This window comes from Nannospalax galili, unplaced genomic scaffold, assembly GCF_000622305.1.
Source record: "Nannospalax galili isolate Female #2095 unplaced genomic scaffold, S.galili_v1.0 scaffold634, whole genome shotgun sequence".
In the NCBI taxonomy this organism is placed as follows: Eukaryota; Metazoa; Chordata; class Mammalia; order Rodentia; family Spalacidae; genus Nannospalax; species Nannospalax galili.
Window position 1 is genome coordinate 4,017,537 of NW_008336853.1, and position 27,939 is coordinate 4,045,475.

General features: G+C 47.8%; 1 protein-coding gene across 6 annotated transcripts in view; it reads left to right on the top strand.

Moving 5' to 3' along the window:
• Slc39a11 (solute carrier family 39 member 11) overlaps positions 1 to 27,939 on the top strand; it is a 605,978-nt gene that overhangs the window by 491,287 nt on the left and 86,752 nt on the right. For all 6 annotated transcript variants that reach the window (XM_029562731.1, XM_029562732.1, XM_017797732.2 and 3 more), the window contains one exon: positions 23,731 to 23,800. In XM_029562731.1, coding sequence (XP_029418591.1) covers positions 23,731 to 23,800 — 70 coding nt within the window. The remainder of the gene's footprint in view (positions 1 to 23,730; positions 23,801 to 27,939) is intronic.

Below are 27,939 nucleotides of genomic sequence, written 5' to 3' on the forward strand. Positions count from 1 at the left end.
AGGCCCCAGAAAGAGGCTGGTGGGTGTTGCAGGACCAGGGAATTAGAGGGAGGTGAGGGCGGAGTCAGGTCCAGAAGTGGTGCTCCTGGGGCCCAAGAAAGGCACTAAGTTGGTCTGGGTGAGAAGGGTCAGGAAGCAGTGTTGGTTCCCCCGGTGTCTGGGGCCCCAAGACTAGGGATGGCGCAGGTCCCAAACTAGGAGTAGAGAACAGTGAGGGAAATGGAATGGTGAATGTGGCTTGGGGAGTCGAGGCGCGGAGAGCTGCGCTATAGACTTACCCCGAGAGGCCTCAGGATAGGGGTGCAGGCTAGGAGAGTTAGCTGGTGGTGCAGGTCCAGGGATGCAGAGAGAGGTGAGGGCGGGGCCAGGACTAGAAGTGGTGCTCCTGGGGCCCAAAAAAGGCACTAATTTGGTCTGGGTGAGAAGGATCAGGAAGCAGTGTTGTTTCCCCAAGGTGTCTGGGGCCCCAAGACTAGGAGTGGCGCAGGTCCCACACTAGGTGTAGCGAACAGCGGGGGAGATGGAAGGGTGAATGAGGCTTGGGGAGTCAGGGCGCCGAGAGCTGTGCTATAGACTTACCCCAAGAGGCCTGAGGATTGAAGTGCAGGCTAGGAGAGTTAGCCGGTGGTGCAGGTCCAGGGATGCAGAGAGAGGTGAGGGCGGGGCCAGGACCAGAAGCGAAGCTCCTGGGGCCCAAGAAAGGCACTAAGTTGGTCTCAGTGAGAAGGATCAGGAAGCAGTATTGGTTCCCCCGGTGTCTGGGGCCCCAAGACTAGGGATGGCGCAGTTCCCAAACTAGGAGTAGCGAACAGCGGGGGAGATGGAAGGGTGAATGAGGCTTGGGGAGTCAAGGCGCCGAGAGCTGCGCTATAGACTTACCCCGAGAGGCCTGAGGATAGGGGTTCAGGCCGACTTATGTGCCTTTTGACCTGCATTCCCTTCTTCCCCATCACTTAATGTTACACTCCTATAGTCTCCTTTCTGAAATTCTCGACTTTACTCACACTTAGTTCTCCGTCTTTTTTTGAGACAATCTCTCACTGAACCTGGAGCTCATGATTCAGCTAAGCTGGCTGGCCACTGAGCTCCATCCTGTCTCTACCACTCCCCCACCCCCTCCGCAGTTCTGGGATTACAGATGCATACCACCGCACGTGAATTTTATGCAGGTGCTGAGATCCAAACTGAGGTCTCTATGCTTGCACAGAAGGCACTTCCCCAACTGAGCCATCCTCCCAATAGTAATACATCATCTCACTTGATCACTCACCACTCCCTCCTCTCAAGTAAAGGCCACCAGAAACCTGTGACCGTAAGTGATTCAGGGAGAGACATTTAGCTGGTGAGAGCTAGGAAGTCATGAGACAGCCTCCCCCTTCTGACGTGCATTCCACTTTCTACACAAGAGCTCCTGGTCCCTTTGATCAGCAGCTCCTGGCAGTGTGCTGACTCCCATTCCTGCTCTGTGATTGTAAATCACCTCTAAGCTGGCCCATGGAGGAGCCAGGACAGGTCGGTCACTTGTGTGCTATGCTCTTAAGGTTGGTAGAAAGCACACCCGTTATCTTGCTCCCGGCATCTTGTTATGACTCAAATGATCTTTGTTGGAAATGGGGGAAATAAATCTGTCTTTGGAATACCTTAATCCGCAAAGATAAAACTGACAAACATGTTGTTGCTGGCTTAAATATAGCTACCTTGTAGATACCTGATTTTAAAGTTTGTGGCTTCAGGGAATCGTGCTTTCCAGAAGGAAAGCACCCCAGCCCAGGCAGGCCCCGTTCCCTGAATGTCCTGCTTTCAGTTCTTAGCATGCCAGTGGTGGGAGTCCCTGTCAGGCTGAGTGGATCCCTGGTCACATGACCCTCTCTGGTGGGTCTTTGGGGACACTGCTGAAGCGCCTCACCCCACTTCATGCTGTACCTTAATTTTCTCTATTGCTGGACTATAGATTGTAGATGTGTAGGATCATACCCCAACTCCAGAGCTTGGAACACAGATCCCATTGAAATCTACAGCATTTACACCTGTTCCACCCATCACTCTATCTAGCCACAGGCATCTTGAGTTGTTCCACTGTCCATGGAGGCTCTTCTTATGGAATGAGGCAGAGGCCACTGGGGCTCCCTGAGGCAAAGAGGCTTATTGAAGGGGTACATGAGGGCTGAGAACCACAGGAGGAAACAGCAGGTGCAGTGGTGCACACCTGTGGTCCCTGCTACTGGGGAGGCTGAGGCAGGAGGTTCATTTCAGTCCTAGAGAGCTGAGCTATGGCACAGTAAGCCAACTGGGTGTGTTCACTAAGCACACATCACTATGGTGACATCCTGGGAGTCAAGGGACCACCAGGTTGCCTAAGGAGGAGTAAACCTGGCCAGAGAGTTATGGAGGAAGCCTGTTATCCCCCTAGGGATCCAAAGTCCCTACCTCTCCTCCAGTTACCTACCAACAGGGTCCTTTTCTGTTACAGCTATGGGTGAATCAAGTGAATCTAGGAACAGGGAACATTTTTTTTATTAACTTTTTAAAACAATTTATTGAGAATCTCATACATGCATATAAGGTGTTTTGATCAAATCCACGCCCACTCGATCCCCTCCAACTCCTCAGGGAATGTTCTTTAAAATTTTTTTGCCTTATTTTTATTTTATGTGTATGAGTGTTATGCCTGCATATATGTATTTTCAGTCATGCCATGCAGTGTCTGAGGAGGACAGAAATGGGCATCAAATCCCCTGGAACTGGAGTTATGGATGGTTGTTAGCTGCCATGTGGGTGCTGGGAACTGAACCTGGGTTCTTTGCAAGAGCAGCTACTGCTCTTAACCTCTGAGCTGTCTCTCCAGTCCTGGAACATTATTCTTGAGACGCCTTTAATCTTGGTAAGCACTGAAGAGCTTTACCTTGGCTTTTACCCCCTGGTTTACCAATGGGAAGCCTCAGATTTGAAAACCAAAGGGGACAGCACAGTCCCACCTTTCCATGGGCATCTTCTTTCTGAAAGTCACAGAGTTAGGAGACCCCAGGCTGTCTCCCATAAGGTCAGCCTTGAAGACAGTCCTGAATTCAACCATATGTGACCTCTGATCTAGATGTCTAAAGGAGACTCAGAGAAAGATCCAAAGACCAGGAAAGAGTTGCATGACTGAGACCGGTTATTAACTGTGGGCCTTGTGTTTGAACCCTGATGTCAGATCATGTGACACAGAAGTGTCAGCTTGAAGGAAACCAGGCCCTAGACCCACAAGACAGTGAATAAATCCAGTACCACTTTATCAAGATGGACAGAATGGGATGAGACCAGCATCAGTGTGAGCAACAGATGATAATCACACTGCCCAAGATGCATGATGCTTTGAGAATGGAACCGGCCATGGACAAGGGACTTGGGTTTGCCTGAATGGGTAGATGGGGCACTGACCATCTACCTCTGTCTTGGAAAATTCCTTTAAGCCCTGGGTCAAAACCGAGTCCTTGTGCAAAACCCTTGGTAGTTCCTTCACACCGAGCTGGCCCTTCATATTTTCTGTCTCCTTTTTAGAACAACTATACTCATTAAATCTTTGGCTCCATACCAGTGCCTGGTGCTGAGGAGGCCCTTCATTAAGTGTTTGTGACTTGAAGAAATGAGCACAGCACAGAGAGGAGTAAATTTTGTTTTATGTAGCTATAGTCATGAGCTGGGGGAGGACGAGTCTGTGAACAGCTCAGAACGCTCGTAATTATTTGAATTCGCCCAGGCAGTGTTTCCCAAAACGAGTCCCCACAAAATACAGGTTCAGCAAGATCTTCGTAACAGGTGCTGTTTAATGAAAGAACTCTCTTATCAAGCACATTCGCGAAACAAAGCTATGCAGGTTTCTTTACTGCTGAGGATCCCAGGCTGTGAAATGTTCATGTTGTTTCTGAATCTTCCAGAACAGTCAGGGTCTCCGGATACAGTAGGCTATACTATCTGAGATTGTTGCCCTATGGTGGTGAGTGCTGAGGATGTAGTTTAGTGGTAGAGCAATTTCCTAGTACGTGTTCAATCCCCAGCCCCCAACACACAATAAAATGATTGTGAAGGTGTAACTCAGTGGTAGAGCGTGTTCTTAGGCTATGTGAAGCCCTGCTTGAATCCGTAGCACTAGTAAAAATGTAGGCAGTTAAAAAGCAGTAATTCCCTTTGACTAAACCTAGTATTTGGTCACAGAACCCTTCTAAAGGTTGCTGATGTTCCATGGAGCTGTTTCTGCTAGTCTCGAGTTGTGTCACTGTTGTCATTACTGTGACAAAATACCTGGCAAAAGCAGCTTAAGGACTGAAAGGTTCGCTTTGGCTCACATGGTGAGGGTGCAGTCCACCATGGCGGGAAGGTACAGAGGTGAGGCAGCTGGTCACAATGCATCCACGGCCAGGAAGCAGAGAGGTGAGAGCAAATGCTCGGCTCACTTTCTCATTTTAATCCCACCCAGGACCTCAGCCCATGGAGCGGTGCCACCTGCACTCAGTGTGAGCCTTCCTACTTCGGTGGGCTTTCCAATCTAGAAAATCTCTCACAGGCATACCTAGAGATTTGTTTCCACGGTGATTCTAAATCCTGTCAGGTTGACATTCGGGATTAGCCGTGACTGGAGAACACTGGTTGTTACTTGGGATATGCTGGAGAGCACGTGGGGCTCGTGGCAGGAAGCCACAATGGGAGAGTTCCCTTGGTCCAGGAGAGTCAGACTGCTTTAGAAAGTTATTTCCCTAAAGAATCAGACACAGTCTTCTCTGCCTCCACCTCACAGAAACCATTTCATTAGTTTATTTATTATGTATGTATGTATGTATGTATGTATGTATGTATGTATGTGTGTTCTGTATGAAAATGCACCCATGCATGCAATACCCACAGAGGCCAGAAGAGGGCATTGGATCCCCTTGAACTGGAGTTACAGATGGTTGTTAGCTGCCATGTAGGTACTGGAAACTGAACCCAGGTTCTCTGGAAGAGCATCTGTGCTTTTACCACTGATCCATCTTTCTGGCCCCACAGCAGCTATTTGAAAGCCACAGTTTAGAAATAGACCCCCTACCTTGACAAAGCACTTACCCACTGGAGGTCTGCAGGTCTCTCTTCCCAAATAACCAATAATCTAACTGAGCCTTGATGGTCTGAAGGGCTACTGTGAGCAGAAGTGAACTCGGATGGACCAAAGTCATTCAGGTGAGGTTGGGACAGCCTCAACATCCTGGCTCTTCTTCTGTGATGGAAGAACAGATGTGTGTGAGCTGGGATGGGGTTAGAAGATCTGCAGTGGAGTTGGAGAGTCGAGATCTGAGCAACACATAGTTCCCACAAGGGGAGTGAATCACAATATCCAGGGACCTGGGCATCTTCACAGGAGAATCAGACCTCGACAGCTCTTTCTCCTGAATTCTAGGCTCTCCTAAAGCTGCACCTGAGCCCACTGTCCCTGTCCACAGCTAAGTGGCCCAGTATGGAACCCTGGTCCCTAATGCATGGCCTCCCTCCTCTCATCTCCTCTCAGTGAAATCGTGCAACCCACTGCCTTTTTCTTGTGTGCTTCCTCCTCCACTTTGATGCTTGCTAGCTGTGCATTGCACATGGCTTGCAAAAGAATTGCAATGAAATGGAATTCCTCTTCCCTGGGGATGCATGGTGGTGATCAAAACTCCTGGATCAAACTTATCTTTGATCTTAGACAAGTGAGAAGAGCAGAAAGTTGGGTCCTGACAGACATGGGTGCCTGACATTGTGGCCCCAAACAAGTCATTTAACCTCTCGGGGATCTAGCTTCTTATCTTTAAATCAGACATCGATTGTATCTCCATCCTGTGGTATTTGAAAAGGATAACATTTGAAAATATGAACTACAGTGACTGAAAAATATCAAGTGTGCCAAAGCCACGCCCACGTCCCTGTTAGTCCTTCTCACACCTGGCATTTCCTTTAAACTCTCACTTTGATATGATTTAGCAGGGATTGGACGTTGGAAGCCTGGGCTTGGAGTTGCCTTAACATGTTTTACTTTCCTTAATTTGATTGACTCACCCGAGGCATGTGTTCTACGGTTTGCGTTATTAGGGAACAAGGGACAGACTGTTGACTGGCCAGGTGTGTGACAAAGGGAAAGAAGGCCCAGGTCTGCAATTCTATCAGAAGGGCAGGCACGTAGGAATTGGGCAGATGCCATTCCAGAGGATTCTGCACCAGTTGGAAGCATATTGGATAGTGACCCAGTACTGTGTCAAGTGGCTTAAGGACACAGCCTCCCCCAGGAGAGCTGTGATTTGAGTTGCCTGAGTGTGAGATGACTCGGAAGGTGGATGCTGTGTGCCTGGCTTCCTTGATCAGGAATATCTGTTCTCAAAAGAAATGGAGACGATGCATCCTGTGTTGATGGAGTCAGCCCTTCTGACATCCTACTCAGGCATCCTTTAAGAGATCTCACAGTGGGTGAAGATGTAGGCTGAATCACTCACAGGAGGGAGGGTGTCTGCAGGGATGTGTAGGTGACTGGGATCGGAGACTGGCTATGGTCAGCTTCCCTGGGAATGCTCCTGTCGTACAGAGAGGCCCAAAGCTCTGTCTTCATGGCCCAGATTGTATTCCTAAATGGGAAAAGCAGCAGGCCTAGACAGATCAGAAAGGCTCTCTGCACAAAACTGATGATTTTCACCTGATTTCTCTCCTAACCAGCATGTGCTCAATTGGACTTCACAAAACTCATAAATTATGTGACCTGTCAAGGCTGAAATGAAATGGAATCCTAGGACCAAAGACATCAGAGACTTGTGTTCTTGTTTCTCTGGCAAATTCACCAAACACCAGCTACAGATACCTGTTTATGCATATATAAATATATCTATGTGTAAACACGATACATGTGCATACATATCTATATGCATGTTGATGAATATACATAAACACTACACCAATATGTATGTACAACTATAGACATGTGTACACATATAAACATGTCTATATGCGTACTGATGATGTACATATGTATTGTGGACCAAATATATTTGCTAGAATGCTCTCCTGAAATGCTTGTCATGTAACTGACTAGAGCCCTCTTAAGCAATGCCACATATTCCTCTGTCTGGTTCAGTGTTTTGATCAAGCTCCATATAAGCTGTGCTTCTTATAGACAGAGTCAAGCCTCCTTGAGACTATTTCCCATTCTTAAAGAGCACAGTCTCTAAAGGTACATCGGCAGCCGCATTCTGAATAGGAATGGATGCCCACAGGGACCGGGCGGGTAAATATGTATGAGACAGGGCCAGATGTGAAGGTTTCGGGAGTGGTGGAGCCTTTGGCCACTGGAGAAGGCATGTTCTGCCTAAAGGTTTCCACGTTTTAAAGCTGTGGCCTTCCTAGGAGACCAAGCTAAATCTTGCCCTGAATCCAGCACAACGTACAGAGAAAGGGGGCTTTAATACCTTTCCCCCACTCAGGAAGGTTTTGGAAGAGTGTGAATGAGGTAGGGAGAGAAGGCTCATACTTGAACTTCTTATGGTGTTAATTATGGCAACCCTGTGGTTCTGTCTGCCTCTGCCAAGTAGTCTCTTAGGAGATCAAGCTAAATCTTTCCCTGAATCCAGCACAACGTACAGAGAAGGGGGCTTTAATACCTTTCCCCCACTCAGGAAGGTTTTGGAGGAGTGTGAATGAGGTAGGGAGAGAAGGCTCATACTTGAACTTCCTATGGTGTTAATTATGGCAACCCTGTGGTTCTGTCTGCCTCTGCCAAGTAGTCCTGTATAATGAAGTCCTGGACCCAAGGCTTGCTCACAGGTAGCTAATGATGAGCAAGTACTTCCAGCCTTGTCTTCATTGGTTCTTTACACCTCAATCCAGAGCATCACATTAATTTTTCTTCAATTCTTTTACATTTTTTGTATGTATGTATTTTATTGGGGGAGGGGACTGTAATGCCGTGGCATGCACATGAACACCAGAGAACCACTTCCTGGAGTCAGTTCTCTCTTTCCACTGTGTGGGTCCTGGGAAGAGAACTCAGGTCAGTGGCAGGTGCCTTTACCTGCTGAGCCATCTTGCCAGGCTGGCACTTACCTTTCTTAATGCTACCCCTGAGCTTCACGGACCTCATTCACCACCCTGAGTGATTCTGATGTCTTCTCTGTCCGGCCCCTTTGTGTTTCTGGCTTTGTGCTCTCTCCTAATGTGTCCTCTGGGTCTCCACCGGTGTTGTTGACATTGATACTGAATGGACAGGGCAGCCCCTGAGCTCTGTGGCTTCGCTCTACCTGCCTCATCTCAGAATTGCATAAACTCATTAATCCACACCTGCAGAGAGCAGTCAGCCGACCAGGTATTAATTCATTCCGCTGCACCCTGATGTTGCTGCTTTCTGAAAATCGTGTTCATGTGGTGTCATGAGACTTAAAAGCCTGAAAGCAATCCAAACGCATGGAGTTTTATTTTTCATTTCTTCACATTCTCCTGCTCTTCCACATAAAATCCAGCCAAGAGAACGTTGCTATTAGTTTGGAATGTTACTGTGAGTGAATCTGTGATAGTCACTTTTGATTTCCATTTCCATTTGTTTGCTTTAGGAATTCATCAGCCAGACTTGATGTGTTTCTTTTTCATTTTGCATATGGCAGCTACTAACAATTTGTTGCATCTAGGTGTATGTTTGTGTGTGTATGGGTATACATGTGCAAACCAGAGGTCAACCTCTGGTGTTCCTCACAAGCTGTCCACCTTGTTTTGAGAACGGGTCTCACTTGTCTATTAAGCTCGGCTGCCTGTCCTGAGAGCCCCAGGCATCTGCCTGTCTCCGTCTCCCTGGCACTGGACTTACAAGTGTGTGGTACCTCACTTCACTTTTTAATGTGGGTTCTGAGGATCAAATTCAGGTCTTCATTCTCGAGCAGCAAACACTTTACAACTAAACCATCTCCATGGCCCAACGATTTCTTTAGTTTGTGCCGTCTGTAACATTTTCTCCATCCTTTAAATCTAGCCATTTTCTTTTCTTCTGGAATCTCTATTTTCTGTAATTCTTCCAAGATTGTTTTATTTTTGGTGTCTTCTGACAGGAGATATTTCAGGCCTATAAGAGATGTCCCAGTTGTTACAAGTTTGGAGCGCTCTAGTCAGAAGCACCTTCTGAACAGGTGGGGAGTCATATTTCCCACACAATGTGTAGGCCAGGAAGTTCTAAGTCCCGGGCTGCTCAGGAGAGGAAATGAAGGCTTTGCCTTTGTGGGTTCCACTATTCTTCCCTGGAGATCTCATGGTTGATTGTCCCTGTCCCAAATCACCTGTTGTGCTTGTAAGCATCACATCTGTGTTCCAGGCAAGAAAAAGAAAAGGATCCTATTTTTCTGTGTTTCTGTGATATGTGTATGTATGTGTTTGTATGTGTGGGGGTGCATGTATGTGTATGTGGGTATGTGTGCATACACATGGAAGGTAAAGGTTGATATTGGGTGTCTTACTAGATGGTTCTCCGCTTTATTTACTGAGGCAGGGTCTCTCCCTGAACTCATCGATTTGGCTTGTCTAGCTGGCCAGCTTGCCCTGGTGACCCCACCTCCACCTCCCTGGCAGTGGGATTAGAGGCGGCCCCTGCCCAGCTGCTGCCCCTGCCCAGGTGTTCGTGTGTTCTGGGGAGCCAAACTGCAATCATCATGCTTACACAAGGCTCTCTTTCTTCACTGATCCCCCAGGACCCAGATTCTGATTTCAGAACTTGTCCTTGGAATGGATTGGCACCTAGAAAAATGAAGCCGTGACCCTCCAAGATCTCTCAACTTTGCTACCTCTGGCCACAAGGAAATGGGAAACATATTTTTTTAACCAAATACATGGCAACACTGAAGAGTGAAAAGTCTGGTAGGACAGAGGGAGAATGCTGAGTGACTGGGAGTGCTAGCGGGGCGCGCCACGTGGAGCCAGGGACTGCACTTCACTGAAAGGAGCTGTCGGTCGTCTCCAGAACTCTTTATCTTTCCAAACTGTGAATCTCTATCCCTGTTCAATACTAATTCCTAACACCCCACCCCCACCTTGGCTACTGGTCACTACCGTTCTCTTTTCTGTCTGTGAATCTGAGCACCTCAGAGACCTTATGTAGAATATCACAGTGCTTGTCCTTTTGAGACTGGCTCATTTCACTTAGCACAAGGTCCTCAAGGGTCATCCATGTAATTTTGGCATGTTCCAGAATTCCCTTTCTAAATGCTGAATGATGTTCTGTTGTATGGAGGGACCACATTGTGTTCATACATTCCTTCCTCAGTAGACATTTGGGTCGCTTCCTGAAGCTACTGAGAACTGTGTTGCTGTGTGTGAGTGTATACACACCTTTTAGAAACTCCGCTGCAGTTCTTTTGGGTCTATACTGGAAGTTAGACAGACTGGGCCGTATGGTGGTTTTATCTTTAATATTTTGAAGAACTGCTATATTGTTTTCCAAGTGGTTACCCCACTGACATTCTCCCCAACGGTGTGCAAGAGTTCCAATGTCTCCATATCCTTGCCAACATCTCCCCTGACAGACACCCTCCCCAGCAGGTGTAGTTCCTAACCTATTCGTAAAATGCTGACTCACATTAAAACTGAAACATCACTCTCCACTGAACTCCCATACACAGAAGATACTCCACCTCCACTTAGCATCTCCATCCTAGGAAACCAGGGTACCACATACCAAATAGAAGAGCAGGTTCCTCTTGGTTGCAGCCAAGGAGAAAAGTAGCCTGTGTCCCACATGTCAAAGGACTCAGAGATGACACTTGTTAGAGATGGTGCCCGTCCCCAGGCCAGCTTCTCTAAGCCTCCCCCATCTGTCCTGGGAGTGCTGAGGGTCAAATCTGATATGGATGAAAAGGAGGCACATTTTATTCATCTTCGGCATTTACCCTGGACTTTAACTTTGCCAGTGTTTTGCAATGACATGCAAGCTTGTCTTACCGCTGTTTTCTGGGTGGCCTTCTGTTCAGCGACTGTCACTGACCCGTTGAAGGTGCTGTTCTGCCAGGCTTCTGTTCATTGTCTGCTCCTAGCATCCTTCTGTCCAGTCCCTCTTCCAGTCCCTCCATTGCCCCTTGGCTTCCTGGAATCCTTTCCTTTTACCTTTCATCCATCTGACTGTCATCTGCATCTTTTAAAAACATTTTTACTATTTTTATTATATGTGTGAGTGTTTTGCCTGCATGGACGTAAGTGCACCCATGTGTGCAATGCCCACAGAGACCAGAAGAGGGTGTCAGATCCACTGTAATTGGAGTTACAGATGATTGTTAGCTGTCATGTGGGTGCTGGGAATCAAACCCTGGTCCTCTGCAAGAGGAACCAGTGCTCTTAACCACTGAACATCTCTCCAGCCCCTCTCATCTGCATCGTTATTAACACTTTGCTTGCTTTGTGTCCTAGTTTCATTTCTGTTGCTATGATACCACACCTTGACCAAAAGCAACTTAGGGGAGGAAATGGTTCATTCAGCTGACACTTCCAGGTCACAGTCCGCCATTGAGGGGAAGTCAAGGCAGGAGCTCAAGCGGCTAGCACATCACCTCCACGGCCGAGAGCAGAGGACATGAATGCGTCGTGCTGTCTGCTTGCTGCTATTCCTAGCTGCCTTCTGTTCTAAATAGTTCAGGATGCCCTGCCTAGGAAATGGTGTTGCCTGTGGTAGGCTGAATCTTCTATATCAATTAACGATCCAGACAATCTTCTACAGACATGCCCACAGATCAACTGGATAAAGACCATTACTCAATGGAAACTCCATTCCCTGATGACTCTAGTTGACATTTAAAACTAACATCATACATTGATCATACATTGGTAACTTTTAGCTGATTTCCAGACAAATCCCCAGGCCTCTAATTTCTCTCAGAGACCCCTGGCGACTCTTGGAACACAGCCCCCAACCCCAGGCCACTCTTATGTCCCCAGCTATGTGCCATTCAGTGCTTTGTGCTGCTGATCACATTAGAGCTGGGAATATCCTGACACACTATCCCTTCCTGACCCCCAGGGCTGCTCCGTGGGTATAGTAAGGTAGGCTTTATGCAATGGTGTTTCTACGATTTCATTGTGAACTGTCCTCCACAGGCTCCTGTGTTAGGATGGCTGTTCCCCAGTCAGCGGTGCTGTTTAGGGAAGTTGTAGGACTTTTGGAAACATGGTCTAGCTAGTGGAAGTAGATTTCTGGGAGTGGGACTTGAAGGTAATAGTTACATCTAATGACGGTCCAGTCTTTCTGACCCACCAATATGTGAATAACCTATCCCATGTGTTCCTGCTGTTAGGGACAGAGCCAGGCCAACCACTATGACATTCCTGTCATGAGGCACTGACATCCTGAGACCTTGAGCCCAAACAAGTCTCCTTTCTTGAGGCTTCTGCTAGGTATCAGGTTATTATCAGGAGAAAAGTAGCCATCTTACTTTGCTTTATGTTGCTGTGGTAAAACACTGACCAAAAGCAACTTGGGAAGGGGTTTATTTGGCTTTCACCTCCCAATTACAGTCCATTGTTGAGGGAAGCCAGGGCAGGAACCTGGAGACAGTATGGAAGCATGGACCACAAGGAGCACTGCTTACTGGCTTGCTTCCCTGGCTTGCTCAGCTTTCTTACACAGCCCAGGCCCACCTGCCCAGGGATGGCACCTCCCACAGTGGACTTGGACCTCCTACTTCAATTGGCGATCAAGAAACTACCCCACCGTCATGGCCACAGGCCAATCTGATAGAGGAAATTCCTCCGTTGAGGATCCCTCTTCCCAGGTGTCTCCAATTTGTGTCAAGTTGACAAAAACCAACCAGTGCATTAACTAATCCAGGTGGCCTGGAGTCGTGGCTAACCTGGACTGGGGCTCTTGTTTCCATGTACTTCGAAGGCAGCTTCCTTATCTGTTTCCATCCTTGCCTATGTGTGTGTGGACACATGCGTGCCTTGGCACATGTGGAGGCCAGAGGACAACTTTGTGGAGCCGGTTCTCTCCTTCCACCTTTGCATGGGTTTCAGGGATCGAACTTGGGCTATTATGCTTGATTGGCAAACACTGTTACCTTCGGGGCCATCTCACCGGCCCCCACACACTCCCTTCTGTTCACATTTTGCAGTGTCTGCATGTGTGCCAGCTCACCCTTGTGCATGCTCTTTTGCCTTCCCTGTGGCTGCGTCCTGTACGTGAGCACGTGTCCTTTCCCTCCTGGTGCCGCTGCGGCCCGTGTGTGAGCTCATACCCACACACAGTGCCTTCTACTCCCTTCCCCGATGCACTCTATTGTGTATGAGTTGGGCTGTCCCTGAGGGGACCCCTGCCCTGCTGCATCCTGACACGCGACCCTGCAGCTGCTGCCCATCGCTCCTGTGTCTCTGGGAAGCCACCTTGCAGGACACTACTCAGTCATTTTGAGCAGCACACAGTAGTGTCTTGACCTAAAGTCGATGACATTTAACCTTATTACTCCCACATTGTTCTCTCCCTGTTTGCTTCCACCTGTCTATAACTCAGCTGCCAAACTAAAGCCACGATCTTATGAAATGAAATTCCAGATTTATTGGAAAAGTCTATTAAAGAAACAGACTTGTGTGACTACAGAGGTTGTCCTTTCTACCTCCCCGTCAACCTACCCTGCATCTGTCACCCCGTTTCACAAGGGTTACCACCATCAGACTCTAAAGAAAGCCAGGGCCAGTCCACCCCCAAAGAACAGACAGCTCAGGAGAAAAAGAGTAGGCTGTAAAAATGTTGTAAGTAATATGTTCTGTTGGATCTGCAAGGGGATGTTTATCATACCCATAAAGCAAGAATTGGCTGATAAAAAAGGAATGGTCAGAAAATAAGAAGGCTCTTGAAGATTCCTACTGTCGTTGCCAGTGTTTTAAATTATGTAGATGGATCATATTATGATTATGGTAGGAAGGGGGAAGAAAGCAGAGGTGGGAGGAAGGATTGGGGTTCAGATCCCAGCCTCCATGGGACAGGCCAGGCATCCTGTGCACACCTGTAACCCAAGCTCCAAGGAGGGCAAAGGCGGGAGGATGACTGGGGCTTGGCAATAGGGAGAGACCCTGCATCAAAGGAATAGACAGAGTAATGCAGCAGGGTGCACAGGCACAAGCCCCCCCATGTGTGTATACATTAACACACACACACACACACACACACACACACACACACACAAGACAAACGGATAGACCCTTAAAGTTAGAATGTCCTTCATTAGAGACCTGGAAGTCAGAAACTTCTAAAGCGTGAAAATGAACTTGGAAGAATCGAGAATGAAGGGCAGTGGCAAAAGTTCTATTACTTTAGACTTTCTGAGGTTTCTCCATGTTTTCCCCACGTGTTGTTATTTTGCTTTGGTTAAAACTATAGTAAAGTCTGTAAAATTTAAATGGACCCCTTTTAGTTTCAAATGGGACTATAAAATGAAGCCATTTTGTGTACCTAGAGTCTCAGGCACTAATGCTGGGAAGTGGGGTGCTGTGTGGAGAGGATGACCCTGGTTCATTGAGATTGCTGATGAGGGTCTGAGCAGAGGAAGTCCAAGGGCAGAGCCACTGCTCTTGTAGGAAAAAAATGCTCTTACCCGAAAAGACATTGTGGGGTGCTGCCCACCCTCGAGGTAGCAGCACAGAATAGTGACTGAGGCAGCAGACTCTTTCTTTTCCTGCCTGGTGTTTTAGAAATGCTTTCGGTGCAAGTCGAATCCAAGGAGTGATAAATGAACTCGCATCTTAGGTTATTCATCATCCTGAAAGAGCTGCCAGGCTCTAATTTTATTCAAAAGTCGTCCAAGGAGGTTCAAAACAAATTCTTTCTTCTCATTTTCTTTAGCCAAGATCGCGGGAACTACAGCAATATAAATAAGCGTCCCTGTTTCCGCATGCCCAACAGTCAATTAGTTATTCCTCACGCTGCCACCAGGAGATGCTGTACATGTGATCTTCGTCCCCAGAACCCACACCGCGAGGAAAGAACTAACTCGCCTGCAAGTCATATTCTGACCTCACGTGTATGCAGTGGCACACATGTGCCCAAACACATACACACAAACAAACTAATGTAATAGAAGAAGTCAGGGAACTGGGTGGTTGTCAACTAAAATCCTCTTTACCGATTCCTGGGTAAAGCAGAATAGCAAGGAACAAAGATGGGGTTCCTACCCGCTCCAGAGAACACGAGGATTTCATGGTAATCCTGGCCGGGCGACGCACAGGGACTCCTGAGGGCAGTGTCATCTTTGCTGTTCATTTTGATAATTTCATGGATGTATAGAAGGTACTGCGATCAGAGTCAGAGACATCCCCATCACCCTCTTATCCCTCTCCCACTCTTACTGACCCCTTCTTCCCAACTAGTCCCCCTCAGAACCCCTAGGCCTTCCATCAGAGGGGTATGTGTGTGTGTGTGTGTGTGTGTGTGTGTGTGTGTTGTGTGTGCATGCGCCTGAGTGTATGTGCAGGTCTTCTGAAGACACTACCTCTGTGTTTGCACGATCGTCAGGGCCACAGCATGTCCAGAAGACAACGTTGTTTAGCTCAGCTCTCCATCCTGCAGCTCCTCAGGCTTCTGTCCCTCATCAGTGGACTTCTCCTAGGAGGTGATGTAGATGTCTTATTTGGGGTCCATCACTCAACAGTTACTTATTCTCATCACCTTGATTGGTCATGAGTCTCTGTGTTAATATCGCCTACCACAGAAAAGCTTCTCTGACCAAGGCCAGCAGCAGCACTAATCTGTGGGTGCCCACACTTAGGAAGTAGTGGTACCATGGCATCTCTTCAGCAGCTGATGCTCCTCAGGAGTCAGGCCTCCTGGATCTGCTCCCTGCTCTCCATCTATCCCTTGACCTTCGAGGTGCCTGTGGCTTGGGCTACAAAGGGCAAACAGACGTGAGGACCACACAATGGTGCCCTGCCTGGTCCCACTGCTGCCACACCTATCTCTGTCCTTAGCTGATAAATGTGCATTGTAGGCCCAGGGAAAACCCAACTGAAGCAATTTGGCCTGAATCAAGAATCTGGTGGGTAGTTGGGGCAACTCAACATTTTTCTGAACTGGAAAAGACATTCATCCTCCACAGGAACACAGGGATCTGATCTGATCTTTGGTTGTTACAAGTCAAATTGAAATTGACTCTGGATGTGGGTGTTTAACCTGCTCCTTCTGAGTTGCTTAAAGATGAGGCCCATCATCTGTTCTTCATGTACATGAGGCAAGACTGCCGCTGTGCTCTGCTGATTGATGTTGGCTTCATCTTCAATGGGCTTTGTGGACTGGAGATCAGCAGTTTTAGGGCCCATTACCATCCACGTGGGGCCCAGCTTGAGACAACAGAATGGGCCAGGAAAATACCTTTGCCAACAGCACTTGGGAAGTGCTTATTTTAGTTACAGATGATTCACGTTAGGGTATTTCCAGTTATGAACCTCTATTAGTAAACTTTAAGATATAACTTTATTGATAAGAATTTAAATTAAGGATTAGGAGTGGCTCAGTTAATGTAGTGCTTGCCTTACGATTAGGAGAACCTGAGTGCAGTCCCCAGAACCCACACTAAACATACAGATGAACAGACAAACAAAAAACATGTGTAGAGGTACTCACTGTATGACCCTGACACTGGGGAGATAGAGAACACAGGTCCCTGGGGCTCACTGGCCAGCCAGCTTAGCCAACTTGGCAAGTTCTAGTCAGTGAACTATTCCATCTCCAAAGCAACATAACAGCACCTGAAAAACAACAACCAGTGTTGCTCTCTGGCCTCAATACACGTGTATATGTGCATGCACACATGCAAACATGCATATACATGTATTTACACACATAAATAATTTAACATTCAGCTTTCTTGGAATTCAACTCATTTCTCTCAACACTTAACCTTGCCCAATTTGCACATCAAGGGTTAACAATTCACAGTAGAAAGCTGAATCAAACTATTTACACAAGAAAATAACTCCAAAATGAACATTCCCACCTCTTATCCAGCCTTAATTAGGCTTTGTAAAATTATCAGGCAATATCTATCTGGTTCCAAGATTTTTTTTCTTTTTTAAAAAAATATTTTATTTTCATTTTGAGTGTATGAGTGTATTGCCTGCATGTATGTAAGTGTACCCATGTTGTGCAATGTCCACAGAGGTCAGAAGTAGGTGTCGGTTCCCCTGGAACTGGAGTTACGGATGGTTGTCAGCCACCATATGGGTGCTGGGATTCGAACCCAGGCCCTCTGCAAGAGCAGCCAGTGCTCTCAACTGCTGAGCCATCTCTCCAGCCCCTAGGTTCTAAGATTTTAATATGATCAGAGTCCTGCTTACCTGAATTTGCTTCCTGCTAGATATCTGGGGTCAAGGATAGACCAGGCAGGGTTATCTGCCTTAGTTACACCATGGCCAGGTAGCCAGACTCCCCAGAAGACAGTGAGGCAGCTGGAAACAGCACGTATGTTGCAGCCAGTTCTATCTACCCTCCTGATCAGCTAACACAAGCCACGGAGCTCCCACTCCTCTTTATGAACTTAGCAATAGTCCCCAGACAGGCAGGGACAGAGGAAGAATCAAAGCTGAACTCACCTACCTTCCCCAGAGGCTCCCAAATACAACTGTAGGAAACTGTATTCCTGTCCCCAGAACATCCTGAAGCCCCTTCCTGCAAAAGACAGGACGTCAAGGTTAGTTTCTCTTTTAATGTGTGACTCGTTAAATGGGGACCTAGACGTACAAGTGGAGACTGGGGTGTGTTGACTTTGAGTCCACGCTGCTACAGCATCGTTGAGCCGGACAGGACATTATGAGGCCACCCTTTCCGATCTTCCTGCTCTTCTGTGTCCATCGAGTCAGCCCCACAGGATAAAAGCTCATCTCCTTAAAAGCCCCTCCCCAGTCGGGGAAGGGTACCCTTGACTTTCCTTCAAATGACTTAGTCATATATGTTTCAAAACCTTCCACCTTCAAGATAATTCCTTTTTCTTGATCTGAACCTCTGGCTACAGGTTAACTCATTTTTCTCTTACTGCATCCTCAATAGACTTGGAAATGACTCAGCCAGTCCATTTTACGTCATCCCTCCACCCTTGGGGCCTGTCAGTGTTGTCCACAGCGGGGTAATGTTGCTGGTGGTGGCAGTGTTTAATATTTATGAAGCCACCCCAGGAAATGTTCGCTGCTGCCCTAGTTTTAAAGGTTTTTAGATTGAGGAGGAGTCATAGCGCCCTCTTCCTCATTTCCTGCATGGCCTTTGTGTTGACATTTTCTGGACTGTGTTTGGCCATAACTTCTAGAACTGACGTCATGCATGCTTCACCAGAGACCCAACTGGAGAAGGAAGAGCACACAGTGAAGAGATTCGGGGCACACGTGGTGGACTGTGACCTCACAGCAGTACACAGGGGAGACACTGAGACGTCAGTGAGCCATGAGCTCCGGAGCTGTCCCTGTGGAAAGCTACCCAAGGGTACTACTGTATTCCTGAGCTGTGTGAGAGCTGCATAGAGTCCAGAGAGCAAGAAATGACCCCTGTAGTCCCCAACCCTGAGCCCACCACCCTGAGATGACCCTGTTCCATTTCAGAAGCCTCACTGTGCAGAGACTGTCTGGGACGTGATCCCACACCGCAAGGAACACAACCAGGCAAGAGGAGAAAGGTGCCTTATAGTGGCTTGGAGGAAGCTGCTTCTGCCTCACAGAGGAGACAGACGAATCAAGATGCCAGTGTGTCTCCATCCACTTGATGGCATTCCTTCCCATCCACCTATTGCCAATATCCATGAATGCCAGTGGCTGTGGCACAAACGTTTTAGGCCCTCCAAAATGTATATGATCCCCAGTATGATGGTTTAGGAGGCAGATCCTGGGGGACGGTGATAAAGTCTTCAGAATCGTCTTCAGAAATGAGTTGGTGCCTCAAGAGAGAACTCCTGGCCTTGTCCACCACATGAGAATCTGTCAAGGTGGAGGCTCTACATAAACCAGGAAATGATCCTCCTGACACTGAAGGCTTGATCTTGGACTTCCCAGATCCTGGAATTCTGAGACATAAACCTTTCTTGTTTATAGACCACTCAGTCCATGGTGTTTTGTTACAGAATCCCAAGCATCTTCTGGAACACCTTGAACTTCTGTTGTAGGTATTGATCACTGGAAGAGGAAGAGCAACATGGGTCGAATAGCTGCCGTGCTCCAGGCGCTGGTTATGAACCCTAGTGAATTTAGGCCAACTCTGACCAGCCCCACAAGGCATCTGGCACTTTCTGGAGACATCTTACCTGTTACTACTGGTACATAGTGGGTAAAGGTCGGGGACGCTGCTCAACACCCTGAGATACCCAGGATCATCCCTGCACAGTATCAGTATCCAGGAATCTGCTCTGAGTACAGACGTGTTGCATTTAACATGATCGTCCTGTAAGCATCATTTCTGCAAGAATCGTAAGTAATGGAGTAGGATCTGACCTCAGGTCTGTTTCGAGAAAAGGCCCCATTTACTCTTTTCCTCCATGGAGACCAAGGAGAGGTGGAGATGGAGGAAGGATGCTGTGGTGGTGAGGGGTGGCAGCTTCGTCCCGACCCTGAGGAAAGGTCGTGATGGCTGTGGCCGCATCAGCTTCAGTGCTCAGCTTGTCCTGGACATGGCTCCCCTGCCATCAGCCAGCCTTAGTGTTCCAGGCCCCACGGTTTATTTTCTCTCATTGCACCTGAACGAATGGCCCAGAGCATACTAATGAATGAATGGCCCAGAGCATACTAATGACCTTCCAGGCACAGGGGTATGTTGTCTTAATTACCTTCCTCGTTTGCACTTTTACTGTAGCACCTGGGGTAGGAGTTGCGGGGCCAGCAACTTAACGTCCTCTCTTCCCTGGTGGGTCCCTTCTACTGTCTTCCCCCCTCTTCTAATTTATGTTCTTTCTGTGAGTGTAATTTGTCTTAGCTTCTCACTCATTTTAACCCCCGATACCACTTCCCGTCTTTGAGTACGGCAGCAAATCCTTCTCTCCTCCTGTGACTGCTTTCCCTTGCTCAAAGCAGTGGGGACTTGAGTTGGCCATGGCCACCTTCAAGGTCAGCCCCATGCTTCTGAGGCCGTATGTGGTGGCCTCCTTCCTCCAGTCTGCAAGAGAGCAGAAAGGAGAGGACCTAGCACTTTGGAAGCCATCACAGAGCACTCCTTTGTGGACGGGCCCCCTGCTATTGGCCTGGCCTCCCACTTGGGGGCAGAAGCATTCATTCTGCCTTGTACCTCTGTAGAGACCAGAATTGTAGAAGCCAGTGTTTGCTGCCCATAGGTAGGGTCATATCACATCCAGGGAAGAGCCATGAGCCCAGGTAACAAATTGGATGTGGAGAGGCACTCTGGGACTAGAACAGATGGTCACAGGTTCACCCTGCCCTCCCCCTTCCACAGCTGGGTCGCTTTGCACTGGGCCCTTTGTCCCATATGGAAGCTGCTGTGTGTGTGCATATGTCAAAGTGCTGGGGCTGCGTGCTAAGCCCTCTCAGACATTATTTTGCTAATTAACTTCCATCCCTTTGCTCTGGGCTGCTCTATGATTTATATTACAATGACTAATTAGAGAAAAACCCATTAACAAAAGAACCAAACAGCTGTTGTTTATGGCTTAAAAGAGCAGTTTTGCCCCCAAAGGGAAAAGGAAATATCCAAGTCTGGGGTCAGTAAAAAGCCTTAGTGTCTCCCCACCTTTTAACACCTGTCCCTAGCTGACCAAGAGGTCCTTGGGGAGATGTATGTCCTAAAGACCCCCTGTTATTCATGGCAGTGGTTTGGAGGGTCTCAGCTGTAGTGCAGATCGTGGCAGAGAACAACAGGCTGGTACAGTATACCATCTCTGGATGGTATGAAGGTAGAGGCTGGTTTGGGGCAACAGCACAGATGCCTTCTTTGTCTTCTCATGGGCATGAGTGTGAGCAGCTCTCTGCAGAAAGAGGCTCCCTCCTCCTCATGGCAAGGCAGCCCAGAACCCCAGTCTTCCCCACCGCAGCTTGCCTTGACCTCCTCTCTCCCCGGCATCAGACACTCATGTAGGAGTTTCATCCCTGCCTGCCCTGTTTGGAAGCCAGTCAGATACATCAGCCAGCTCGTCAAATAGTGAACACCCAAACCTCTTCCTAGAGCTATAGCTTCTACTCCTGGTGGGAATTTCAGGAGGAGGAGAAGAACAGACACCTATGGATACCAAAGGTCCTAGTTCTCAGAACCAGAAGTCACCTGGGCTTCTAAACCAGCATCCTATCACTCTTGCTCTCTGTCCTGGAGTCAGGAAATACAGTCCCTATCTGTAATTCATGTATAAGCCTAGCATACAAAGCTGCCAGCCCCCTACTTTCCAAGGGAAAGAACTCTAGAGAGATGAAGATTTTGAAACAGGCCCTAGTGGGAACCCGTTGTCATCCTGAAAGAGACGCTTGACAAAGTGGGGTGTGATGGTTTGAATGAGAATGTCCCCTATAGGCTCCAAGTATTTGAACATTCTGTCCCCAGATGGTGGCGCTGTTTTGGGAAGTTTTAGAAGGTATGTTGGGAGTATGTAATTTGTCTTTAGATTTTATGGAGGCTTACAGTTAAGATATTTACCTGAGTCCACTTTGGACTGTGCACTTTTGAATAGTATTGAGACTGATAATGACTATGGGGACTTTTAAAGTTGGACTAAATACATTTTGCATTTTATGTGGTCATGAGCCTATGGGGGCCAGGGGGTGGAATGTGATGGTTTGAATGATAATGTCCCCAATAGGCTCCAAGTATTTGGACATTTTGTCCCCATATAGTGGTACCGTTTTGGGAGGTTTTAGGTATGGCTATCCTAGAGGAAGCACATCACTGGGGGTGGGTTTAGAGATCTTCAATTGCTCTCTTGCTTCCTGTGCCTGCATGATGATGTGAGAGCTTAGCTTCTGCTGCTTCTGCTCCAGCCACCTCCAGCCACCATGCCTCCCTGCCATGACAGACTGTAATTCCCCTGGAACGGAACTGTAAGCTCAAATAAACTCTTCCTTCTATAAATTTCTTGGGTCAGTGTTTCTTTCACAGCAACAGAAAAGTGACTAATACATGGGGACCAGCAGATGAGCAGGTACCTCAAAGACTAAAATGAAATTTGTGGTTTTCTTTAAATTACTTTTATTTTTATTTTATGTATATTACTGTATTGCCTGCACGTGTGTAAGTGCACCCATGTCATGCAATGCCCGAGGAGGTCAGAAGAAGGCATCCGATCCCCTGGAACTGGAGTTACAGATGGTTGTTAGCCACCATGTGGGAGCTGGGAGTTGAACCCAGGTCCTCTGCAAGAGCAGCCAGTGCTCTTAACCACTGAGCCATCTCTCCAGCCCCCCTAAAATGAAGCTTTTTACTTTAAGCCCAATATGAGTGACATATTCCAAAGGAGCACAGATTTCAAAGAAGAAAGAGGTTATAACAAGTTACACAGACAAAACAAAGGTAACTGTCCACAGCCTAGCATGACACAGGAACCACATAAGGCCCCCAGAGGAGAGAAAGCACAAAGGGTAAAGTGAGGCACCAAAGAACTAGTTACACTTTGGCAAGCACTTTGGACTCCACGATTGTCTCCTGGAGACTCATACTAGGTCTCAGATGAGCTCTTTCTCCCTCACCTGTCTCCGTGTGCCTCTGGACTCCATCACTCGGTCCCTCTATCTCTGGCCCACCCCAACTGAACAAGACACGAGGAAAGGAAAACAGTCATTTGAACAGAAAACCATGAAGGAACACAGCTCCTTTACTCAGTAGATTTTGCCTTCTCCAGAAAAAAGTTCTACTGTATTGGTGCTGGAGAAATGGCTCAGCGGTTAAGAGCGCTGGCTACTCTTGCGAGAGGACCCAGGTTCGATTCCCAGCTTGGTGGCTAACAGCCATCCGCAACTCCAGTTCCAAGGGTTCTGGTGCCCTCTTCTGGCCTCCACAGGCATTGCAGGTACATGGTGCTCTTACATATATGCAGGCAAAACACTCATACACATAACATAAAAATAAATTTTAAAAAAGTTCCACTGTGGCCCAAGAAGCCCATGATCTTGACCCAGATAAGCACTGGTAATTCTCCTTCCCTCTTAGATCGAAGGATCTTTACCTTCCCTGTTGGGTCCTGTGCCAGTGGGCGCTGGTCCTTGGTCTGGCCCAGGAGTATAATGGAGGTGTGGCAGGAAGGCTTCTCTTCCCAAGTTGTAAGACACAGATTTGATAAGGATAGGTTTAGCCTTTCCACTTTCTTCTTATATGGACATAATCCAAGAACTAGTCTATTTTGGTGGGGGTGGGGGCAGCTGGTCACATGGCATCCAGAGTTGGGAAGAAGAGGAAGATGGATGCTTGTGCTCAGCTCACCTCCTCCTTTTATTCAGCCTGGGACCACCAGCCCATGGAAAAGTACTGCCCACTTTTAGGGTGGGTCTTCCCACTTTAATTAACCAATCTAATTAATCCCTCACAAATACACCCAGAGATCTGTTTCCATGGTGATTCTAACTCCATCATGTTGACAGTCAATTTAAACCACCTCTCTCACACACATACACATACACCCACACACACACACACACATCAAATGGAGTGGGCTGATGTTTTCGAGCCTAGTTAAAAAATGCTTCTGTTACGTTGACCTTCTGTTACTTGGAGCCCGAAGCACTTTACCTGACACAGTGTTCCTCACTGGGAAGCGATTTCTAATCTCTTGTATCTTCTTGTGTTTATTTCAGAGGGTCTCGCTGTTGGAGTTGGATTTGGGGCTGTAGAAAAGACGGCTTCTGCCACGTTTGAGAGTGCCAGGTAAGCCAGTCCTGGAGCCTACGGCATGGCCCTTGCACCCCGTGGTGCTCTGGATCTACTTGACACCTGGATCATCTGTTGGTACATGGTTGCTAAGCACCCTCAGCCCCAGGGTGACATGAGTGATAAGGTCGGGGGAGGTTCATACCTGAGCAAGGTTCTCAATCACACATGCAAGTTTGTATCAAGTTTCTCAAAGGGACCATCTATCAGATAACCACTTTGAAAATGAAACAAGGTATAATTAATGTAGTATTCAAAGCATGTGAAATTTATAAAGACTAAGGAGAAGGTACAGCCAAGGTCAAGATGCTCTAAGCAGCTCCTTCCTGTTTGGAAAACTCCCCCTTTTTTCTTTTGTTGCTGGGCTTGCCCAGTTCCCTCCTTTTAGACTCAGAGGGCCCCTTTGCCCATTTCTCATCCAGTGATTGATTCCTAAATGTCAGTGTCCCCGGGGATCTGTCCCTGGAACATTCTTCCATAACACTCCCTGGACAACTGCCTCCATTCCCATGACCCGTTCCATTGATTTGCTGGTGGCACCTACATCCATCTCCAGCCTGAACTTGTGGGTGCTCCTCTGGGGATGCCTTCCTGTCATCTCTGCATGGCTGTTTCATAGGATCTCCACACTCAGCGTTTCAAGGTCGAACTTACTGTCGTCTCTGCCCTGTGGACCCTGTGCCACCAACTTACATGCCGCTAACCCAGCCAAACCCACTGTCACCCTCAGCCTCGCCTTGTGCCTCTCCTTCTTCAGACCATCAGACCTAGTAAATTCTTCCTCTTATCTACTTCCACTGATCACATGATGTCCTTTAAACATCATAGGTGAGCTCTATAAGGTCCACCCATGCTGAAAGGTTGCTACAAGATGGAGCCTTCTATCCAAGGGTCACAAAGTCAGCTGCTTCCAGTCGACTGCAGGGAACAAGGGCAAGTGGGGAGAACCTGTGAGGACAGAGCTGGGAATCGTGGCCATTGAAGGGAGCTTAGCACACACCCTCCCTAAAAGCACCTGGATTCACAAGGAGTCAGAAACACAACGTAAAGGGTTTAGTTGGTAAAGTACTTGCTGTGTCCCCAGATGAAACGGAGTTCTGCAGGTTAAGTGCACTTACCGTGGGCATGGAAATCTAAGCCTGTGTGTTGTGTGTTAAGAGGTGTGTTTGCGCAGGGGCCATGCTAATCTCTGTACAGTTCCAGTTTTAGTATATGTGCTGCCGAAGCGTGGTGGCGCACGCCTTTAATCCCAGCACTTCAGAGGCAGAGGCAGGTGGATCTCTGTGAGTTCGAGGTCAGCCTGGTCTACATAGCGAGTTCCAGGCCAAAAAAAAAAAAAAAAAAAAAAAAAAAGAAAGAAAAGAAAAGAAAGAAGTGTGTTTGCTCCTCAAAGCCCTGATCATGCAGTGGGGATTGGTGCACTCTAGGCTGAAATGTGTCCTGTTCTAAAGTCTCCACCTGCCTCTTGGACTCCCAGTTGTTATCATGAGTTCTTCATTATGGCAAGCTTGAGGACCTGAGTTCCATCCCCAAAACCTGTAGGGAGAGAATAAAGCTAGGCATGGCGGTGTATAGTTTTAATTCTGTCATGGGGAAGTAGAGACAGGAGGATCTATGGCCCAGCTTTCCAGCCAGCCTTGCCTAATCAGTGAGTGCCAGGTCAGCAAGAGACCCTGTCCCAATCTCAAAACAACAATAACAGTGGACAGTGCCTGGGGAGTAATGCCTGAAGTTGTTCTCTAGCCTACATATGCACATGCACATACACATACGTAAGAGGGTCCAGGGCACCTTTGCATTGCCTTCAGACTGTGCAGTCCTGACCATCCCCCCACTGCACCCCTCTTGTGATGACTAGCCCTGAATCTACTGGCCAGGAGTGTCATGAGCAGATTTCTCTCATCATCGCTTTTCTATCTCTGCTTGAGGCCTCTTTAGGCTCCACGAACACTGAGTCTACATCACCCTTTACACCTGTGTCGCCAGATGAAATGGAGTTTTGCAGGTTAAGTGCACTTACCGTGGGCACGGAAATCTAAGCCTGTGTGTTAAGAGGTCTGTTTGCTCCTCAAAGCCCTGATCATGCAGGGGGGATTGGTGCACTCTAGGCTGAAATGTGTCCTGTTCTAAAGTCCCCACCTGCCTCTTTGACTCCCAGTTGTCATCCTGAATTCTTCATTATAGCAAAATTGATGACTTTTGTGAAAATCAAAAAAGATAGCAGAAGGAAAGGCCTTTAGAACATAAGAAATGTCACCAAAAACAAGGACTGGGGATAACTCATGACACCCCATAGACTGCTCTGCTCAAACAGACTAGGGGAGGGCAGGCTTGGCTCTTCTCTGCCCCTTGGCACAGCCATTTCTATCTTCATCAGACCACAAGAGCCTCCAGGGTCAGGCAGTATCCCTGGGCTGAGATCCCCACGGACTGACTTACAGACATTCAAAGGCCATGCTCTCTGAGAACACAGATAACCACATGTACTCTAAGAGGTCGGTGCCTACAAGTGACAGCCGTACCCCAGGCACTGCACTTACAGCCAGGCTCTGTCTGGTGGCCCCATGGCCCCTGTGGCATCTCTGTCAACTCGATATACCTCTCTCCTGTCACCTGCTCTGTCTACTAGTCTTTGTTAGTGTTTCTGAAGGAAGTGGGACAAAGCATTTCCAACACTTTCTCCCCTTCTCTGGGCCCAATTCTCCCTCTGAGTTACATTACCCTCTACAGGGCCCTCCAGCTGGGATAGGGCCCTAGGTGTCCCTGTTTTCAGATACATGAGACCCCCTGCTACGTCCCCACCACTGGGGGCTTCTTAGGTGCCCCCAGGCCACCACTGTGATAGCCAGAGGACAGAGTTGTTGGAGATATACTACTGCCATGCTGGCTGTTGCGGTTGCAGGGTATTGGTGGTCTGTAGACAAAAAAAGAGAGGTGAGCACCCCCAAGCCTTCAGCCCACCTTTCCCACTTGAAAACCCATGAGGAGTTTACCCTCAGATACCTGGAAGGTCTTTCTCTGCTGTGATAAACAGAGCGGCCCCTAGGCAAAGCTTGCTAGCTCTCTCCTCAAGCTACAAATGGGCTTTCATGAAAAGAGAGGGACCAGGGTAGTGGCAAGTAAGAACTCCTCCAGCAGTCACAGGAGAAAGAATTTGATGTACTACAGGCTGAGCAGATAGTGCCTGTGATCCTCTAGGTTGTGGAGGCCCAACCCATGGTCAGGCCTGTGTGGTACTTGTTTATATAGCGAGCTTGAAAGATGTGGCTTCTAGATGTCTGAGACTTTTGAGTCAGTGTGGAGCCCAGAATAAAGGGGTCTGACAGGAGGAGGTCAGCAGGGGCTTTCACACACTATGGCAGGGTCTTGCCTTGGATCAGGGCTTGTAACTTTTGTATGAAAAATTGTGTTAGGTCCTCCCTGGCTTGTTAGTTCTCTCTCTGCATGGGAAGGAGAAAGTGTTAACGGTAAGATGAACATATATGTCTGTTAGATAAGCTGCTGGTGCCACTGTGCTCCTCGGGGTTAAACAGGGCAGCATGAGGTGGGGTGGTATATTAGTTACGTTTCTATTGCTGTGACCAAGGGAACTTATAAAAGGAAGATTTTAGTTGTAGAGGAATCAGAATTGATCATGGTGAGGAGGCAGGGGGCAGGAAGTGGCTGGAGCCGATAGAGAGGCGCTCACATCTTCAAGCAGGCACAGGAAACCAAGACTGACTGGAAATGCCACAAGGCTTAAGAACTCTCAAAGCCCGCCCCCAGTGACATACTTCCTCCAGCAAGGCCACACCTCCTAAAACCTCCCAGTGAGCACCACTCACTGAGGAAAACATGTCTAAATACTTGGAGCTTTTGGGGGACATTTTCATTCAAACCACCACATTCCACCCTCTGGCCCCCATTGACTCATGATCATATAAAATGCAAAATACATTTAGTCCAACTTTCAAAGTCCCCATAGTCATTATCAGTCTCAATACTATTAAAAAGTCCAGAATCTAAGGTCTTCCATGAGACTCAAAGCAAACGCTTCACTTTTTCTTTCTTGGGGAACAGTTTATCTGAGCTTATGTTTCCAGAGGAATCAGAGTCCATCATGGCAGGGAGACATGGTGGCTGGAGGGCCCCAAATG